The sequence below is a fragment of the Heteronotia binoei genome, chromosome 21 (genome assembly GCF_032191835.1).
Source record: "Heteronotia binoei isolate CCM8104 ecotype False Entrance Well chromosome 21, APGP_CSIRO_Hbin_v1, whole genome shotgun sequence".
NCBI lineage: Eukaryota > Metazoa > Chordata > Lepidosauria > Squamata > Gekkonidae > Heteronotia > Heteronotia binoei.
Window position 1 is genome coordinate 188,344,575 of NC_083243.1, and position 21,247 is coordinate 188,365,821.

General features: G+C 44.8%; 1 protein-coding gene and 1 non-coding gene across 18 annotated transcripts in view; one reads left to right on the forward strand and one right to left on the reverse strand.

The window, feature by feature from the left end:
• Positions 1-21,247, reverse strand: part of CLASP1 (cytoplasmic linker associated protein 1) — a 400,778-nt gene that overhangs the window by 298,778 nt on the left and 80,753 nt on the right. For all 17 annotated transcript variants that reach the window (XM_060262849.1, XM_060262864.1, XM_060262857.1 and 14 more), the window contains 2 exons: positions 2,552-2,630; positions 1,724-1,827 (listed from right to left, as the gene is read on the reverse strand). In XM_060262849.1, coding sequence (XP_060118832.1) covers positions 1,724-1,827; positions 2,552-2,630 — 183 coding nt within the window. The remainder of the gene's footprint in view (positions 1-1,723; positions 1,828-2,551; positions 2,631-21,247) is intronic.
• On the forward strand, positions 6,770-6,895 carry LOC132590353 (U4atac minor spliceosomal RNA). Its single transcript, XR_009556693.1, has one exon. It is a non-coding gene; the product is annotated as a U4atac minor spliceosomal RNA (small nuclear RNA).

A 21,247-nucleotide genomic window follows, 5' to 3' on the forward strand; every position in this document is an offset into this window, starting at 1 on the left:
TTGATCATGCAGGAAGTGTGTTCCCAGACTGCCTTTCAAACTTTACTGAAGTTTTGCCATGTTAGAGAATCAATCTACACATTCTACAGAATACTAAATGGAGGGAAGAGGGAGAGAATTCTTGGCTTCAAAACTTGTGACTGCAGGTAAAATGGAGCATGTTTTAAGACTTCTACTACATGAAAGGTTCCTTGCATATGGAGAGCATTCAGCCCCCTATCTTCAAGCATAAGTGACAAAGACCCAAATTTCTGCCATCTTACCCTCAAATTTCATTCCTCATAACTTGCAGAAGCTCTCTAAACCCACAATATCGTGTTAGTTACTGGTACTTTTTCACCTTACGGACAAGAACCTAATTCTGAAAAACTATCCAGACAACAGCGGAGAATGATGTTTTCTATGAAAAAAATTTCTTCCACAATTTTTTTTAACAAATGAGGGCAAAAAAAGAGGAAGAAATCAAGAACTGAAACCTAAGACATTGTTCCTGAATCTATCATTTCCCACCATTGTCTCCCCCCAATATATTACTATACTGAACACATCTACCTTTGTTCCACAACCAGAACAGTCTCATCAACCTTAGCTCATGAATACTGAAGTTTTTCCCCTGCCTTCTCCGCATGAATGCTTGGCTGCTTCCAGACTAACACAGTGCAGAGTCAACAGATTGTACAAAATGAAAAGCCACCAGAATAATGGAAAACGTAGGTGGAAAGCAGCTGATAATGTTGTCCTTTTCTTCCTTCAGGCAGCAATACAGAGAGATCTCTCTTGATTGCAATAATGTGCTTAAGTCTAAAACTTTTCATTACAAAGTGACCAGGCAGCCTCTTCAAAACAGTGCAGAGGGTGGTTGTGTATATTCTCTAGCAAGGCTCGGTTCTTATTTAAGATCCCTGATTATACCTCACTGAGTAACCCAACATAACAGACTTTACTTCTGTTGTGTCCACTCAAAAGTTCATCGAAAGCCACTGGGCCCCTTCTGTGTACTTATTTCTACTACCTCTTGCTCCCTTGGCAGTAAGATTTGCAAAATATTGCATCTGACAGACTAGGTGTAGGGTTGCCAAGTCCAATTCAAGAAATACCTGGGGACTTTGGGGGTGGAGCCAGGAGACTTTGGGGTGGAGCCAGGAGACATTAGGGGTGGAGCCAAGATCAAGGCTGTGACAAGCATAACTGAACACCAAAGGGAGTTCTGGCCATCACATTTAAAGGGACGGCACGCCTTTTCAATTCCTTCCTTCCATAGGAAATCATGAAGGATGGGGCACCTTCTTTTGGGGCTCATAGAATTGGACCCCCTGGTCCAATCTTTTTGAAACTAGGGGGGTATTTTGGGGAGAGGCACTAGATGCTATACTGAAAATTTGGTGCCTCTACCCCAAAAAACAGCCCCCCAGAGCCCCAGATACCCACGGATCAATTCTCCATTATTTTCTATGGGAATAAATCTCCATAGGGAATAACAGAGTTCCCAGCAGACATTTCCCTCCCCTCCCCCCACTTTCTGATGACCCTGAAGCGGGGGGAGGGTCTCCAAACCGGGGGATCCCCTGCCCCCACCTGGGGATTGGCAACCCTAACTAGGTGGCATCTACCTATTTGGAAAGCAGAGTGTAGTACTAAGGGGCCACAAACCAAGATCCCCAAGGAATGCTCCACTAGCAGTCACTCAGCTTTATGCAGCAAGTAGACACTTCCAGGAACTCACCTGAGGGGTAGCAGCTTGCTCCATGATTTTTAGCAACAGCGCCTGATCCTGTTCTCGCACCAAATCCTTTGCATCTCCCAGTCTGTCAATTAAACTGGGTAGCACTGAAGGGATGGAGAAAAGGATGTTTATTTTAGAAAGAAAGAGGAGTATGGATAAAGAGAGACAGGCTAACTGGCTAACAACAAAGAAGCTGCTCTGGTATTACTCATGGTTATATAATGCAAGAGAAAAACGTGCTTCTACGTTCATACGATCCTAAGCACTATGCATCATTCTATAATTTACACACTTGGAGGACACCGTCAGTGCCTGTATGTATTTCATCATGCAGTATTTGAGAGTGCATAATTTTGACTTCTAATGGTGGCAGGGTGAGGAATAAAGCTGATTTAGAGTCCTTGGGCTAGGAAAATCAATTTGAAAGCGTAAGTTATTCTGTACAGGACTTCTAGTAGGATTCTCAGACTGCAACCCAAAGAGCCCTTCTCTCTGCCAAGACTGATGCACAAGCAGCCGTTGCTTTTTACCATCTACCAAGCCCGCCCTTACACCAAGGACTGCGCTTGTGTGTACATGCAGACATCCATGTCCCAGAACTTTACCACCTCTGCTCCGACAACTAGTTATTTCTTCACAGCAGCCACAACAGGAGCTGTTGCAGAACTATAGGATCTTAGCATACAGCTGTGTAAATAAAAAAAGCTGTCAGCAGGCTCTTCGCACCCACCTTAAATGTTACTGTCCCCAACTGCAGTGCAGTAACCCAAAAAACACACACATCCAGTTCTCACAGCGTTTTGGCTCAACTAGTCTTCATGGCCTTACCTGTGCCAATCTGGGCTTTAAACCTTTCTTGAAGTCGTGACACCAGCGCAGATAAGATGTCCAAACCCAGCAGGACCACCTTTGAAAAAAAAGAGAAATATAGGACATTAAGGTTTAAGATAACAGCAAATTCATGATGGATGAACGTAAAAGAAGAAACATAGTGGAGTGAAGCACATCCCGTCGCCACACTGATACATACTAACCAATTAAAAATACGGTAATATACATTCGTAGCCCCTAAATCATGTTCACAAGGTAAATTGATATCAATGGAACTAGCATAAAGTCAATAGGGTCTGTGGGTCATCCAGGTACTCAAGTGACTTTTATAAGAACATAAGAGAAGCCATGTTGGATCAGGCCAATGGCCCATCCAGTCCAATACTCTGTGTCACATAAGAACATAAGAGAAGCCATGTTGGATCAGGCCAATGGCCCATCCAGTCCAACACTCTGTGTCACATAAGAACATAAGAGAAGCCATGTTGGATCAGGCCAATGGCCCATCCAGTCCAACACTCTGTGTCACACAGTGGCCAAAATTTTTATATATACACACACACTGTGGCTAATAGCCACTGATGGACCTGTGCTCCATATTTTTATCTAAACCCCTCTTGAAGGTGGCCATGCTTGTGGCCGCCACCACCTCCTGTGGCAGTGACTTCCACATGGTAAACATTAATTAATTAATTAATGTTTATACAGAACTCAGGAGTACAGCATTACACAGTCCAACCCCATGCATGTGAACTCAGAGGCAATTCCTACTGTGCTTAATAATGCTTACACCCACGTAAATGTGCATAGGACTGTAGCCAACTGCTTCTTTCAAACACTAGCATAGATCTTTAACTACCATTGTTGCCTTGTTCACAGAAACACCGACAACCATTTTATTTATTTTAATCTTACACATTTTTACACTGCTTTTTTTACCCAATGGGGACCCAAGGTGACGAACGCCTGAAAATGAAGGAAAGAAGAATGATGTTGTAAGAGAGGCTATGTCCTGGAAGGAAAGATGCCTGAGAATGGGGCTTTAATTTAAAAAAAAAATCAGTCATCAACATCAACAGGATTTCAGCCCCATCTTCAAGGTGTTCAGTACCACACTGGAAATCAGCTACAGTTAGGAACTGTTTTCTGCTCAGTCTCTAATCCTGGGGACACCAATGTGGCACCCATAGGAGTCATGTTGCCTCCTGGTACTTTCCTGGCATCTGCCAAGTGTTTTTTTACAATGTAGACAGGGCCAGTTGATGCTCTTCCGAGTTTGTGATGTTTATGGTACAATGCTGACAGCTGCTTTATGTAAAGACCTTCGCCTGAGAAATAAGGGTGATATTCCAAAAGCACGGTTGGAGTTAATTAAACAGGATTCGGCTAAAACACTTAATGCAACTCATTGGAACTTCTGTTGAAGCCATCAGATCTTTCCCGTTTCAATGTAGTTTTATCATTCGGGGGAAGCTGATAACGACATCACTACGTCAAATTTTGTTGACTTTTCAAAATATGTTGCTATCAAAATCTGACCAGGATCTCTCTTAGTATACACATGCACCAGTCCTTCAGCACCAACAGTTGCTATTACATGTAATTTATGAAGGTTAAAATAGGCTGGGCTCATGAGAAAAGGGCTCACGTTTAGGTGCAGTCAGAAGACACGAGTTCCCTCCCCTTTTTTCTTCTGCATAAACCAGTCAGCATCGGGGGGGGGGGGGGTGTAGAGGTGCGGATCAAGAATTCTACACGGGCACCATCACACTGACATTTCTGTGTGGAGTGTTAGATTAAATTCCGACGACTCCCTTTGTTCCAAATGCAATTAAGCCAAAGTATCTGAACTAACCTAGCTTTTGTTTCCCACACATTTATGACCTATGTAAGCAAGCCAGCGTTCATTCAAGGCTGTGCCTTTTTATTGCCTGAAGAAGTCTATGCCACCTCTTCGTTTACACTCCTGAGCCAGTTAACAAGGAAATGATCAGTAACGCAAATAACAGTAATAACAATAAAAGCACTACATTAGATCTTAATCACTGAGTCGTGATTCAAAATAAATAATCCCTAAATTGATTTTTTTTTAAAACCCTGTTTGTTATGAAGTTATATTATTGAGCACAGTTACTCTAAAAAGCGGACGTTCTTATGGATGCCTTGCGGATGTTCAGTACTAGGTAGGTGAAGAAATAGCATGCATTGACAGTGTAGCATAAAGAAATCAGAGCTGGGTGTGACATTAGCTGATCTGGCAGTTCAGTAGATGTTTCTGGGAGCTCTCATCGGATTCTCACAGCAGTCCACAACCCAGAAAATGGTTAAGAGCCTTGCAAGAACTAAATCTTTATGTCACAACTTTATGCATGATGTCTCAAGAGACAATTCCACTAAAATTCTGTTAAAACCAATTTATTATAATGCAGTCTATTATAATTTCATATCATCATTGGTTATTAAAAATCAACACACATACATTACATTTTCTCCACCCCTCCCCCCTTTTGATGGGGGTGCTCAATTCCCCTAAATTCAAAGGAATTTACTCCTATGTAAATACATTTAAAACTGCAGCCCTAGTTTATAAAACCATTAAATACAAAACAATTCCAAAAGGGTAACTGTTGTTGGCCCCTGCTAGCAAAAAATGAACGAGGAATCTTGTGACACGTTAAAGTCTGCCACGTTTTTATTCCGGCATAAACCTTTGTGAACTACAGGTTCTTCAGGGGAGGGACGGTGGCTCAGTTGTAGAGCATCTGCTTGGTAAGCAGAAGGTCCCAGGTTCAATCCCTGGCATCTCCAAAAAAGGGTCCAGGCAAATAGGTGTGAAAAACCTCAGCTTGAGACCCTGGAGAGCAGGGGAGGGATGGTGGCTCAGTGGCAGAGCATCTGCTTGGTAAGCAGAAGGTCTCAGGTTCAATCCCTGGCATCTCCAAAAAAGGGTCCAGGCAAGTAGGCGTGAAAAACCTCAGCTTGAGACCCCGGAGAGCTGCTGCCAGTCTGAGCAGACAATACTGACTTTGATGGACCAAGGGTCTGATTAGGGTTGCCAATCCCCAGGTGGGGGCAGGGGATCCCCCGGTTTGGAGGCCCTCCCCCCGCTTCAGGGTCGTCAGAAAGCGGGGGGGCGGGGGGGAGGGAAATGTCTGCTGGGAACTCTATTATTCCCTATGGAGATTTATTCCCATAGAAAATAATGGAGAATTGATCTGTGCGTATCTGGGCCTCTGGGGGGGGGGCTGTTTTTTGAGGTAGAGGCACCAAATTGTCAGTATAGCATCTAGTGCCTCTCCCCAAAATACCTCCCAAGTTTCAAAAAGATTGGACCAGGGGGTCCAATTCTATGAGCCCCAAAAGAAGGTGCCCCTATCCTTCATTATTTCCTATGGAAGGAAGGCATCTAAAAGATGTGCAGTCCCTTTAAATGTGATGGCCGGAACTCCCTTTGGAGTTCAATGATGCTTGTCGCAGCCTTGATCTTGGCTCCACCCCTAATGTCTCCTGGCTCCACCCCCAAAGTCTCCTGGCTCCACCCCTAATGTCTCCTGGCTCCACCCCCAAAGTCTCCTGGCTCCACCCCTAATGTCTCCTGGCTCCACCCCCAAAGTCTCCTGGCTCCACCCCCAAAGTCCCCAGATATTTCTTGAATGGGACTTGGCAGCCCTAGGTCTGATTCAGTGTAAGGCAGCTTCATCTGTTCTGAAAACCCTGCCCACGCAATACAGAAGTCTTTCACACGGGCTCCCTATGAAGCCATTTGGGCATTTAGCGAATGTCTCCCGAGCAGCATCTCCGCTTGCAAGGAGGCATTTGAGCCCGTCAGACAAAAGCCGCCTAGGTCTGCAGCAGCCCCGACCACGCCTTCCGAAGGGGGCGGCCAATGCCTCCGCTCAGGCAGAGGCAAACGCCCGCCCCCTTCCGTGACGTCAGCGTCTCCCTCGCCCTGGTTTCACTTTCGCAGCCCTCTATGCAAAACAGCGGGCGGGGTCACGCGGTGCATTGTGGGTGGCTGTCCGCACTCGCGACGTGGGGGAGAAAAGCGGCGTGCTCCGCGAAATGCCGCCGGCGGGGAGTGCCGCGTGGCTGCTCCTGCGGCCGATGGAGCCGGCCCGAGCATGCAGACGGCCGGCACGAAAACAAACCCCCGTCCCTGTGACCTGACTGGCTCTCCCGAGCTGCTGCCTGCGTTCCCAGCGCAGCGACTGGCTAACCGTCCTTATCTTGGGGTTGCGCTGCTGTTCAATGAACGTCTAGTGAGAATAGCACTGCTAACGCCTGCACGACACATACGCATCCCTGGGGGTTTCGCCCCAACGAGGTGCAATTTTTGGAACCTTCCTCTTAATGATGTTTCTCAGCAAAAGCAATCTTTTTACACCATCAACACAAATTCCGCGTTTCTCTAACCTTTTTCCAGTTCGTTTGCTTTCCTTCCCCACTAGATGGGGCTCCTAAATCTGCTCTAATTTCTTCTCTGTGATAAAAGGCTTCAAAATTTACACGTTTTTGGACCACCACAAATAATCACAGCCTGCATTCTTCTTCCAAACTGCATTGGGCTCCTTTCCAGTAGAAGCTGCTTAGATCTCCCACCCTGGGACTGCCAGGGTGAGAGATAAACAGGGAAAACGCCTAGGCATCAAAAGCACCTCCAATTCTGCTGGCATCTTTGCTCCCTGTGGTTTGCAAAAAATGTCAGTCTAGTAATTAGAGATATCTATACAAAACTACTCTCATGGTGCTGACATTAGAAAGCTTAGAAGAATTTGTACCTATAAACCTAAACGACTTGTCTCTAAAGTAAAAAGGAACTTTGTGTAGGGTTGCCAATCCCCAGGTGGGGGCAGGGGATCCCCCGGTTTGGAGACCCTCCCCCCCATTCAGGGTAATCAGAAAGCGGGGGGGGGGAGGGGAGGGAAATGTCTGCTGGGAACTCATGATTCCCTAAGGAGGCTTGTTCCCATAGGAAATAATGGAGAATTGATCTGCAGGTATCTGGGGCTCTGGGGGCCCTGTTTTTTGAGGTAGAGGCACCAGATTTTCAGTATAGCATCCAGTGGCTCTCTCCAATATACTCCCTAAGTTTCAAAAAGATTGGACCAGGGGGTCCAATTCTATGAGCCCCCAAAGAAGGTGCCCCTATCCTTCATTATTTCCTATGGAAGGAAGGCATTTAAAAGATGTGCGGTCCCTTGAAATGTGATGGCTAGAACGCCCTTTGGAGTTCAATTATGCCTGACACACCCTTGCTCCTAGTTCCACCCCAATGTCTCCTGGCTCCACCCCCAAAGTCTCCTGGCTCCACCCCCAAAGTCTCCAGATATGTCATGAATTGGACTTGGCAACCCTAACATATTTCAATCTAAAATCAGAACAGCTACCCACGTTACAAGGTTAAAGAAGCAAATTAACCACCTTGTGGTTTGTAGGCCAAAACAGAAACAAAACAGCTGTTAATTAAAAATACTATAAAAATTTTAGAGTAGCTGTTCCTGAAATATTGAGCAAGCTAATTAAGCTACTGCATACATCCAGTTTATCCCCTCATCTACAATCATACAAGCATTTAAATGCCCTTTGATGGATCCATTGCAAGCTTACTACAATGAGTAACAATTTATCAACAGGCAGTTTAGAAATCAAAAACAAACAGGAGTCCAGCGGCACCTAGAGAGTAACAAGGTTTTATTCAGCATACGCTTTTGCCGTTCTCACTATTATAACATTTATATAATGCTATTAGAGAAAAAACAAAACAGGATCAAGGGGCCATGAAATGCGGTACAGGGTGAAATTTAATAGCATGAAGTTTAAATGCGCTAGAGAAAAAGGACGATAATGCACATTTCTTTCAAGAGCCTGTATGAGAACTGAGAACCAGCTAGTCAGCTGTGCAAAAAAATGTACAACTAAAATGTCAGATTTGAAGCAGCAGGATCTTGGAGACCGACAAGATGCCTTCATTCAGTTTCAGAACATTGACCATGCTAGCCTATGGCAGAGAAACCACAACGGTTGTGGAATTTTGCTCAGGAATCCAGTTAGAATTCTTCCCAGTGGGGAACGTGGAAACAGGCTACAGAAGAAAAGGAATAAACAGGCTGAGAAGAAATTAAATTGCGTTTTGAAATTTGGGGGGGTTCTGATGGGAAGTAGAAAAACCTGTAAGAGTTCAGGAAAGAGGTGAAACAGGAAATCTGGTCATCAGTGGTTTGTGTATTCAAGCATTTTTCTGGAGACAGGGAGTATGCATCTGTCTTTAAAAAAAAACTTGGGCATTATCTACCCTTTGGTGTAGTGGTTAAGTGTGCAGACTCTTATCTGGGAGAACCGGGTTTGATTCCCCACTCCTCCACTTGCACCTGCTGGAATGGCCTTGGGTCAGCCATAGCTCTGGCAGAGGTTGTCCTTGAAAGGGCAGCAGCTGTGAGCCCTCTCCAGCCCCACCCACCTCACAGGGTGTTTGTTGTGGGGGAGGAAGGTAAAGGAGATTGTGAGCCGCTCTGAGACTCTTCGGAGTGGAGGGCGGGATATAAATCCAATATCTTCTTCTTCTTCTTCTTCTTACTTAACTAATAGTGAAACCTTAATGCAGGGTTTAAAGGTAAAGGCAGTCCCCTGTGCAAGCACCAGTTGTTTTCAACTCCTGGGTGATGTCGCATCACGGCGTTTTCACAGCAGACTTTCTGCAGGATGGTTTGCCGTTGCCTTCCCAAGTCATCTACACTTTCCCCCCAGCAAGCCGGGGACTCATTTTACTGACCTCAGAAGGATGGATGGATGGGTCAACCTGGAGCCGGCTACCTGAACCCAGCTTCTGTCAGGATCGAACTCAGGTCATGAGCAGAGCTTAAACTGCAGTACTGCAGCTTACCACTCTGCGCCACGGAGCTCCTACCATACGCAGGGTTACTGCAGTCTCAATCCAATGCATTCAAAGGGCTTACACTAGTGTAGAGGTGTCAAACATTTGGCCCAGGGCCCAGAACCATCCCATCCGGGGCTCTTATCCAGCCCATGAGCAACTGGTGCAAGGAAGGGAAAGCAGGAAGCTGCTCGGAGTGGGGAAGCAGGCACACACAGTGAGGTGTGTGTGGCCAAAGCTGTCAAGAAATAGAAATGAAATCGCTAGGAGGCAGGACTGTGAGGCGGAGGTAGAACACTGTGAGGGAATGGCAGTGAAGATGGATGAGGAGGAAGTGTGGTGCCAGGCCTGCAGGGGGTCACAGGGCTCCACACCCCATTGATTTTGCAGCCCTCCTACCCCTGCAGCAGTGTATGCATCTTTTGGGCACTGGGATACGCACCTGAAGGTGCCACGGCGCTCCCAGCTCCCCTGACCACTCTTTTTGCCTGTCTGCCTGCCCAGGTCCTCTTCTGAGGTGAGGAGTCAAGCAAGACAGAGAGGGAGAGCTGAGTGTCACGAGGTCATCGCAGCCTCTTCTGCTCCTGAGGTCAGCAGCAGGCCCAGGAGCAGCCACGGGGCACTCTCCCTTTCGCATCAACTTGTGACGTGAATGAACAAGAATCAGACAAGAAGGAGAGGGAGAGCCGCAGCCTGGAGGTCACCACAGCCTCTTCTCCTTCCACCAGGGCTGCTGGCACAAAACATACTGAGGGCAGAGAAAGATGCAGGGTTAAGACAGGACAGAAGAGTGAAGAGAAGGCAGGTGAATGGAAAGGAAGAATCCTGAACACCAACCACAAACGCTGACGTAAATTTAATCGGTTTAAATTAATCCAATTTAATTTAATTAGCGCCCCAAGAACCACCTCCTCCAACTTCAGGTTAGTGAGGACTGATGAAGCCGCTACATGGAGAGGCAGAATCCAGCGGTCAGCATTGCGGGGTGATGGGACTGGTGAGGACAGGCACATAGAGCAGCCATTTACTGACAAAAGGATAGGTCTGGCAGGGGAGGGAGGAGAAGAATGAGAGGCAACTGGGCTACCTTGTGCATGCTGCTCTGAGGGGAAAGATGTCCGAGTCTTAGAAGCGAGTGGAAGCGCAAAGGGAAAACGGGGCACCAGCTGTCACTGCCGAATGTCTGAACACCATGGGAGAAAGAGTGAGTGTTGGGGGGGACTGCGACCTCCCTTCTTCCCCACACCTGTTCTCAGCCCATGAAGGAAAAGGAGTCACGGAAGAACAAAAAGCACCTCTGAGTGGTTTCAGAAACAGCCTCTCCGTCAGATCTTCCCCTCAGCCCTACCTGTGGGCAGAGCTGGCGCGTAAGAGTACCCAAGTGTCAGTGTTCCCCCCCCCCCCGACCTCAAGCAGGCTTTCTACTACATGGGAAGCCTGAGCAGGGCCAGAGTGGGTTGGGGGGGCAAGGTTTTGCCTGGGGCGACAAAAGCCCCAGCACCATTCCTGTTATGGGAAACACATGAAGGATGCAGTGGGGGGATCTGGGAGAGCCAGGTTCAGACCCCCCTTCCTCCTGAGACTGGAACCTATTTCAGGGTCACTTGGGACCAGTCGCTCAGGCTGGAGCACCTCACAGGGTTGGTGGGGCTTGGGCGGTGGAGAGGGAAGTCCAATGTGCCTCCCTGAGAGCTTCGGAAGTAGAATGGGGGAAGAGAGGAGGAAACAAAGATGGATCATAGCTATGTTGAGCTGCTGAGGATTGGGGGAGGGGGTGTGTGCTGAAAAACTACCTTAGTTACTTGCAAGGAAGATGACTCATTTCCTAGGAGTGCTATTTATAAGAAGAGTAACTAATTGGTATGGAAATGTAAAATACCTCCCCTCCTTTACAGTATCAGTTGGTAGAGGGGAAATCTAGGCTTGCATATGATTAAATGCATTTGTTGGGGCTTTTGTGGATTCCCCAGTAAATCAGTTGCTTTCACTTCTTGGAATTAGTTGCTTTTGCTTGTATTTTGCGTAAAAAAAATAGCATTAGTTGGGTTTACCTGTGTTATTTATAAAGTTTGTATCTCAGGAACTTGGCATTACATTTTATGGCACAAATGGCCTAGCAGACAAAGTAACATTTCTGTCAAATCTGGCCCTAGTAACAAATGCGTTGGACGCTTCTGGGCTAGAGTAACTGCACAGAAGTGCACTGTTGGTCTTTCTGGATAAGCCAGAAAGTGCCTCTTGGCTTTGCTAATTTTCTTCCATCCTGCCCCGATCTAAGCATTTATGCCCCATAGAGTGCAACACTATCATACTGTGAACTCAAGTGCTGGATATTTCAGCATGTAGCCTGCTGAAAAAGCATCCTCTCGTTTCCCTGTACAATTCTCACTTACAGACAAATGCAACAGCATAAGTGCCCACAAAAACTTTTAACCTCAGTATTTATTTGATAAGGGTGAAGGTCTCTTTACCATCTTTGCTGTCAACGACTAAACACAACTTGCATAAGGATATTTTTGTTTAAGAACTGGCCTTGACATCACTGTCAGAAAACAAAGGATGTTGTGGTGCCTCTACAATCAGCAAAAACAAGACAACCCTCAAGCGTTCCTTCTTGTGCTTGCAAAACAGCAGCACTTGAAAAATACAACCCTGTACACAAGAAAGGACAAGCATTCTCCCAGGCTGCCAAAGGCGAGGGAGTATTTGCCTCATGATCGCTGAGAGGCCTAAGGTCTAAATTACTCAACAAGCCCGACTTTCTAAACTAGAAACCCGCTGCCCTCTCACTCAGCCTTACAGAAAACATTATTTTAAGAGCAGAAGTGGATCCATCAGATGGTAAAGACCGTATTGCCGTTTCCAAGGGCGATATTGTCAATACATGAATGCTGAAAGTATATTTTCTCATGTAGGAGGTCATAAATTGTCTACATTATGCCAAGCATTCCATTCTGGAATTATTAACATTTCGGATTGAAACGGCATGTTATATCCTTTTGGAACTGCACACTGAGATTCAAGTGTTAGATTGGAACTATACATTCCATCGTAGCCTTGTGAGCTTAACACCCAATTACGACTTCTCAGCGAATCACCTCCTAAACGCTGAGATTTGGCACATGCTTACAAGTTAGTGAAGGCCCAGATCCCCAAAACTGATCTAACAGGTAATGCTAGGTGGCAGTTCAGTACTAGCAACCAGGACAATTAGAAAACAGATACCATTGGTGGGTAGATAAAATGTTGGGGGAAATTTCAAAATCTCAACATATAGCAGAATAGGACACCAGCTGCTTCGAAGCAGAATGACTGTGCCACAGGTTCCACAGAGCAACAGTAAAAACTACAAGGGACTAAATATAAAAAAACAATTAAAGTTGCATTTCCCCACCCACTCCCTAACTCCTAAGACCAGACAATCGGGAACCACTTAAGCCCTCTAAGCCCTTTTAGCTACCTGCCTGTATAATCAGAGTCTAAAATTAACCATGGGCCCAGACCACCACAGTAATTATCCAGTTATTTCCAAAAGCTGAAGCAGGGGGAGCCCAATCCTGTTGCCCATTACAAGTGAAAATCAGGAAGAGACTGGCATTCCAAGCACACCAGATAACTGCGCTGAACAGAATTACACTCTACTAAGTCCAGTGAAGGCAGTGGGCTTAGAAGTGTGATTAAAGTTGTGCTACGAGAGTGTTAACTGGACAGTCACAACCAGCCAGGGAACAACCAGAGACTATGCCATTTAAACTGGCTGAAGAACTCACACTGTATTTATGAGAACATGCAAAAAGTAACTGAAGGCTCCAGAAGCCTGTTTAACACTGATGAAAGAGATGTGAAAAGCTCGAGCCCAACACACTCATTCATCCTCCAGTTCCCCAAGGCACAACACTTTTCTTCCAAACAAACACAACAGCTTCCAGGAGAGTCTACCTCCAAGTGCTATCAGCAAAAATCCAACAAAATGGAAACGCTCCTGTCTTTCTGCTCAGCATGCCTGCTTCCCAGATAAGAGAACTGGTACTTGCTGGTTCCTGTAAACCTGTCCTAGGATGTCATATACTATGTAAAACCATCTTGATCTATACTGTTACCAAGCTGTGCCCAGGTCTGTGGGATCTACTTCCGCTGGCTCAAGCTGATGAACGATTTCACATTCTGAAATGCCTTCCATTGAATCTGGGCCCTGCATTCTGGACTGGGCTGGAATATTGATCCCCATTATTGGATGCATTCTTGAACATTACTTACCTTTACAGAAGCAGGACTTTTCTTGGACTAATTCCTATTGTAGAAGTCTTTGCATCGCATTACTTGGACTTTAGTACTTTGTGCAAAATAACAGTTAAACACAAGATATTGACAACATAATATTTATTATTCTCTTTATTGCTATGGGCAACATTGTTCTCAGTTACCAATATCCTTTGTTTCGTGGTTTTGGGCTGTGACTCCTCCTTTTCCCGTCCAGCAGCACGCAGCTGACTAGTGATGGACACAGAATGCTGTCAGGTGGACTTCTGATCTGATGTACCAGAGCTGTTCTTACGCATTCAAGGCACAAATAGCAATTTCTCCTCACACAACATTAGAACAGTGATTTATCACAACAAATGAATAAAATCCATGTTGTTGCCCTTACACTTCAAGAATCTACTATCATAAAATGACTTTCTCCCTCTTTTTTTCACAGCTGATGTCTTTTTTTCCTTGCAATTGGGGGTTTTTTTCTGGAAAAAGAGGTGCCAGAACTCTCAAGAGGGAAATGAAGGAGAAATATACAGGGGCCCCTCATAAATTTTAAAAAGTTGTTTGCTTGTTTTTTTAAAAAAATGTTTTCATGAAGAGGTTCTGGAATTCTGTTCTGCCGCGTACCCTCAGAAAAAAACCTCTGCTTATAAGGTTGGCTTTTTTTTAGCTGGCCACCATCTGTTCCAAAAAGGGAAGAAATTCTGCTAAATGCAAGACGCCCTTTTTAATTTACGCACATTTGGCTACGATTAGGTTTACTACATACAAAACAGAGCCACAAGTACTGAGTGACAGAGCATATGTAAAGACATTGAAATATAAACCATAATATCGTGATACTAAAAGCAAATATGTAACACTGTTTAAACTAGGTCAAATCTAATATTGGAAGCCTAAAAATAGACACCTGCAACAAAATGCAGCGGGGCATTTCAGCTTACCCAGGGACAGTAGCAAATATGAGTTTGTTTCCACCTTTGCAGCTCTTCTCAGAGATTAAAGAGCGCTGGTTGCAGCGTTCCCAGCAGTTGCTATTCTCTAATCCTAAAGAGGAGGATAGGATAGGGTAGATCTGTGGATAGTGGTAGGACAGGGAGATGCGGCATCATACTACCAATCTATCCATAGCAAATTGTCGAGATGTCTTGATCTTCTACCAGCTTCACACTTCTACTTGTTGAAGACTGACTGCTGCATAATAATGGGGGGGGGGAACTGATTTTGTGTGGTTGCAGGAGTATGAGCACTGGCCAAATTGAGGGCTGATCTATCTTTTCCCAATGACAATATAGAAACTCCATTCTAACGAAAGCCAGGTCATTATCTTGTTACTGCTACTGGGGCATGATCTTCCAGCTCCTGGGATGCTTTTAAAATCTTCAAAATTTGCAGCATGAAATATTTAAACAGTCAGCTGCTATAGTATATCCTTAAGTTCAGCTCTTACACACATTGTTTACAACTACACGGGGATTTTGAAATACAACTAACTACTTCATTATGCACACACCAATTCATGAGGGGGTATGATAAAATTTCTCTGTTGTACAAGACCTTTGAGTAACTGCAATATTCATACCACTTACTAGTTTTTCGATTATCTGACTTGTTGCTCTTTAATTTTCATTGCTGGTTTATTTCTTGTTCTTTTAGTTGTTCTATTTCTATGTTCAATATTATTTTGATGTTGTGAGTCCCCTGAGAACCTGCTTTGGACCAAGAGACAGAACTGTACAGTTGCAGGGGGCAGGGTGGGTCAGCAATGGTAGAAAGTCATACACACCAGGTATGTAACTTCTTTCCCACGGCACATTCAGATTGGAACTCTTGGCAATAAAGCTGTTTACATCCAATGGAGCTTCTCTTATCTACTTTTTCTAACTGTAGAGCAAACAAGCCTACATTGCAGGCTTGCCAATCCCCAGGTTCCAGCGGGAGTTCTTCCGCTTTCCCAGGCTCCTTCCCGCCCCCAGTCAGCTGGCCGGTGGGGGAAAGCCCCGCCCCCAGAGGACCATGTGCCTTTCTACCTCCTGAGGCTTCTGTCTCCCATTGGAAAGGCTTCCTCTTGGGATGGGGTGTCTGTGTTGCTGTGAAGAAGCTGGCAGCAACTCATGAGTAGAGAGGCCAATCCCCTGCTTCAGAGTCGCCAGAAAGGGGGGGGGGGGAAGGAAACGTCTGCTGAGCACTTCATTATTCCCTATGTGGAGATCAATTCTCATAGAGTATAATGGGGAATTGAGCTGGAAGTTTCAGGGGCTCTGGGGGAGCTGTTTTTTGAGGTAGAGGCACCAAATTTTCAGTATAGTATCTAGTGCCTCTCTCCAAAGTACCCCCCAAGTTTCAAAACGATTGAACCAGGGGGTCCAATTCTATGAGCCCCAAAAGAAGGTGCCCCTATCCTTCATTATTTCCTATGGAAGGAAGACATTTAAAAAGGTGTGCTGTCCCTTTAAATGTGATGGCCAGAACTCTCTTGGAGTTCAATTATGCTTGTCACACCCTTGTTCCTGGCTCCGCCCCCAATGTCTCCTGGCTCCACCCCCAAAGTCCCCAGATATTTCTTGAATTGGACTTGGCAACCCTACTACACTGTGGTTGCACTCAGTTCCATTGGACCTGACATGAGTGGCAAAACTACATGAGGGTTAGAGAAGTGAAGGCCTGGGGAACACCTCCCCTCTGTTAGTCTTTCAGTTTTTCCAATGTAAAAACTGGGGGGGGGGGGCTCATATAAATATTTTCTCTTTTGCAATGTTTTTTGAATGTTCTCTTTTGTTTTGTTTTTTCTTCAAACGAGCCTTTCCTCATTCAGAATGGGTGATATGAGTATTTTTGTATAAGACAATGTACAACATTAGACTGATCATTCTTGTGTATGCGCCAGAAACTTGTAATGACTTTTAAGCATTTATTTCATTAGACGTCGATAATTTTGTCTACAATTAATAAGATACAAGGTGTACTATAATAATACAGTATTAAAGACTTCGATGTTTTTAATGCTATAAAGTTTACCCGAATTGGCTGATAATACTATAATGACTATACAAGACAGGTTCGGTCCAAACAGCACACATTCTGTCTCTCAAATGGCAAAAGCTAAGATATATATGTTAAGGTAGCATACAGGGCAATCCTAAAATTAATTACCAGTTAGTTATTTCATTTTACACTCTGCCTTTCTCCCCAAAGGGGACTCAAATCAGTTTACATCTTTCTCTTCTCCTCCATTTTATCCTCCATCCTGTACGGTAAGTTAGGCAAAGAGTTTGGCAGCCATCCAAGCTACCATGTTGTGGTGGGGGTTTCAACCTGTGTCTCCCAGATTCGAGTCCAGGGGTGGCCAAACTGTGGCTCAGGAGCCACAGGTGGCTCTTCCACACATATTGTGTGGCTCTCAAAGCCCCCAGCACCCCGTTGGCAGCTTGGAGAAGGCATTTCTCTCTTTAAATCACTTCTCCAAGCCAAGTCAGCCAACAGCTTGGAGAATACATTTAAAGTTAAAGTTGCTTTCTTTCCATCTCTCCTCCCATCGATTTGCTTCTCTTCCTTCCTTCCTGCTCTCAAATATTTATTTATCTATTTATTTAATCAAATTTATATCCCGCTCTCCCCTGATGGTGTTCAGGGCGGCTAACAACAAATAAAAACAACATCAAACATTAAAAACAAATATACAATAAAATCATTTCCATTATATCTGATGTTCCTGTCTCATGACTCTCGAAACATCTGATGTTTATTCTGTGTCGCTCTTACATTAAGCAAGCTTGGCCATCCCTGTTCTAGTCCAATGTTCTAACCACTATACCACACTGGCTCTCCCAGTTAAAACCCTTCTAAGCCAATCTTCAATAAACAGACATAGAAGGGTGTAACTGTGCTTAGGAGTGAACTGATGTAGAGGCCTGGGATGCAATAGCTTGCATTTCTTTATCATTAGTACTTGCTATATTTGCCATTTGGATTGTAGAAAAACATGGTGGCACTTATCTGTAACTGATGTTAATTGAGTGTTCTACAAGGATGCTCTACAGCTTCAATAGTCTCCTCAGGATACTAACCACCAAACTGCAGATTTTTTCTTCAAAATTCTTCTCTTAGATAAATAAAGTGTGGCATTTAAAAAAAAAATGCCACACTTGTGGTACAAAAATGGCTAACAATGAGCATAATCAGTACCTTATATATTCAGGGGAAGAACACAACACATCCTATTAAAGACCACATGGTCTCTTCACTCCAAAAGTGCACCAAGAAAGGGCCCTGCACCTGAAAGCCATGTTATGTGGACAATAGGGTTCCGAAATCTCGAGATTCCCCTCAGAAATGGGTAAGAACCCTGTCATTGGTCTCTGCCTCAGTCAAGCAAGCAAAACCTGAAGCACAGACACTGGCTAAGTGCCTGAGAGCAGCTTCTGAACCACCAATGAAAAAGGCAAAAAAAAAAAAAAAAGTCAAAAACGTCAGCTTTGATGACGGCTCAACCCCACAGATCAAAGACCAAGGTGGCATCAAAATTGCCAATTCCAGAGCTGGCACAAAGTCTAACTTTGAACTCCCCCTAGAGCTGATCGCACCGCCCATCAACATCACTGAAACATCGACCTGACTCAAACCATTGCCAGTCACCTTCATCGTCTCAAAGTCAACAATCCAGGTCTCCATGGTGTTCACTTTTGGCTTCGATGATGCCAGTTCGGTGTAATGGTTAAGTGTGCGGATTCTTATCTGGGAGAACCAGGTTTGATTCCCCACTCCTCCACTTGCAGCTGTTGGAATGGTCTTGGGTCAGCCATAGCTCTCCTTGAGCTGTCCTTAAAAGGGCAGCTTCTGGGAGAGCTCTCTCCGCCCCACTTGCCTCACAGGGTGTCTGTTGTGCGGGGTGGGGGAGGTAAAGGAGATTGCAAGCTGCTCTGAGACTCTGAGATTCAGAGTGTAGGGCAGGGTATAAATCCAATATCATCATCTTCTTCGAAGCCCACACTCTTGATGCCAATGCCATTCCTCTGATGTCAGCACACCATGATTTAGTAATCTCACCCTCCTTTGCCATCCACGACATTGAGAGATTACCACTCATCGGATGAAGACATCGTTGAACTCATCTCTCCAGTTCAAAAGTGAAACATCTAGCATCGTACAAAGCTACCGCTTCTCAAATATCTGACAGGGGCTCTCAACCACAACGGGGCCAACTGCCCCCATGGTATCAATGGGATCTATCTTCTGGACAATGTCAACCATTGAACTGGCGCCAACACTCACCTAGAAGATCTAGATCTTCAGACAGCCATCAAACAGCTCACGAGTCCACCTGCTCAAACCCAGACCCAGAAACTCAGCCAAAGCAATATCCTGATAGTGAATCAAAATTAGCCTCCATGCTTCTGCCTGCCAATGCCTGATGGGACCTCACACATTTGTCTCCCTTAAACTTTATTCTGAGCAACTAGTCAGAATGGTTAAGGCACTTCAGATATAAACCTCCTGAAACAAAGACGGATGATTCTATTATGAATGTATTATACTCTTAAGATCCAACAGCTATGCCTATTATAAACGGTGTTTGAGAAACTACTGAGAGTATCTGGGCAAAGCCAGCATCAGCTCAATCTTCCACCAAGAAGGTGGGAAACGTATACAGAATCAGGAAGGATTAGTGTGAATTTCGTTTTCATCATCTGCCCCTCTGAACTCCAGAGTCATGGAGGTTTTCCCATCCAAACAGCAGGGAGGAATCTGTTCAACCTCCCTCAATAAAGACAGTCACAAGTTAGATAAATTAGGTCATAAGGTGTACACATATGGAACCCTAGGCAATTGCACAGACAACTTTAAAGCTATTATGGTCCATTATCAAATTGATCTACAGGCGCAGATGACCCAATATGTTGAGTCATGACTGTAGTCCCTACTCTAGAACACCACACTGGTTTCTGCTCTAATTATGAACATATGAAGCTGCCTTATACTGAATCAGACCCTTGGTCCACCAAAGTCAGTATTGTCTTCTCAGACTGGCAGCGACTCTCCAGGGTCTCAAGCTGAGGTTTTTCACACCTATTTGCCTGGACCCTTTTTTGGAGATGCCGGGGATTGAACCTGGGACCTTCTGCTTCCCAAGCAGATGCTCTGCCACTGAGCCACCGTCCCTACTTTTTATCAAAAAGAAAGGAGGGGATGTAATGGCCCATTCCGGACATCAGACACTTTAATAAGCATTTGAATATCTATAAAATATGGATGCTGACTCTAGAAGACATCTTCCCTTTCACTGATATGGAATGCTGGTTTGCAGTCCTTGTCTTGAAATGTGCATACTTTCACATTGCCATTCATGAGGATTGTAAAAAAAATACTTGCAATTCAGATTTGAAAATTACTCCTACCAATATTCTGCACTGCTGTTTGTCTTGGCTACAGCCCCAACGGTTTTCACAAAGTGCTTTTCAGCAGTTGTGGCGTTCCTCAAGTTAAAGGGCTGCTCCATTTACCCATATTTGGACAACTGGCTTCTCATTGGACATTCCAAGTCTCAACTAGATGGCCATATTTTTTTTAACAACAGACACCTTACAGTGGTTGGGAATTCTTATAAAAATAAATTTCCAAAATCCAACTTGATCCCAACACAAAAAAGTAGAATTCATAGGAGCAAGACTTAACTCCATCTCTCATATAGCATACTGCCCTATTGCTAGAGCGAAGAAGACAATATAAAAATGGGTCACCAAATTTTCTCATTCAAGATTCCAGAAATAATTTTACATTCAAAAAATTTCTGGGATTAATGGCTTCCACCACCACAACAATTCAACATGAGCGACTGTGCACGTGTCTCTTGCAAAATTGGTTTCTCATAAACTTTTAGAATGGGAACAGACCCACAACGGAAGAAACTATTCATTCCTGGGGTAATCATTTGCTTCTTATCCTCATGGTCACTAGATAACAAACTACTGTATACAAACACCTCCTTACAAGAGTGGGGAGCTCAATGTGATTCTGTTGGTATTAATGACTACTGAAGTGAAGCAGAAAAAAACACTCCATTTCAGGGGTGTCAAACACACAGTCTGGGGGCCAAATCAGGCCCCCAAAGGGCTCCTATCAGGCCCCCAAGCAACTGGCTGACATCTGCTCCCTTCTTCCTATATTTTGCTTCCTTCTGCACAACAGTTTGCTTTGCAAGGCTTGCTCAGTTGCACAGGAGCTACAGGGCAAAGTTTTCTCCATTGGCTGAGGCTCCTCCCTTGGGGAGGAAGGGGGGAGGCAGAGCTAGTTTTTCTAGACTCTCTCAATCGCACAGCAGAGCTAGTGAGTCAAGCCTCTCTTCCTTCTATTGGCTGAGGCTTCCCTGCAGTCCCCTGGGGAAGGAAGGAAAGAGCCACAGCTTCCTTTTGCCCAATTCCCTGGATCCCATGGGAGAAATATAAAGAAAGCACCTTTAAGACCAACGAGTGCTAATGCTTTAAGTTTTTTAAAAATATATATTTGTGTTTGTCTGTGTCCTTTATAAAATTTATATTTCTGCTACCTTATCTTGAATAGGTACACCAAAT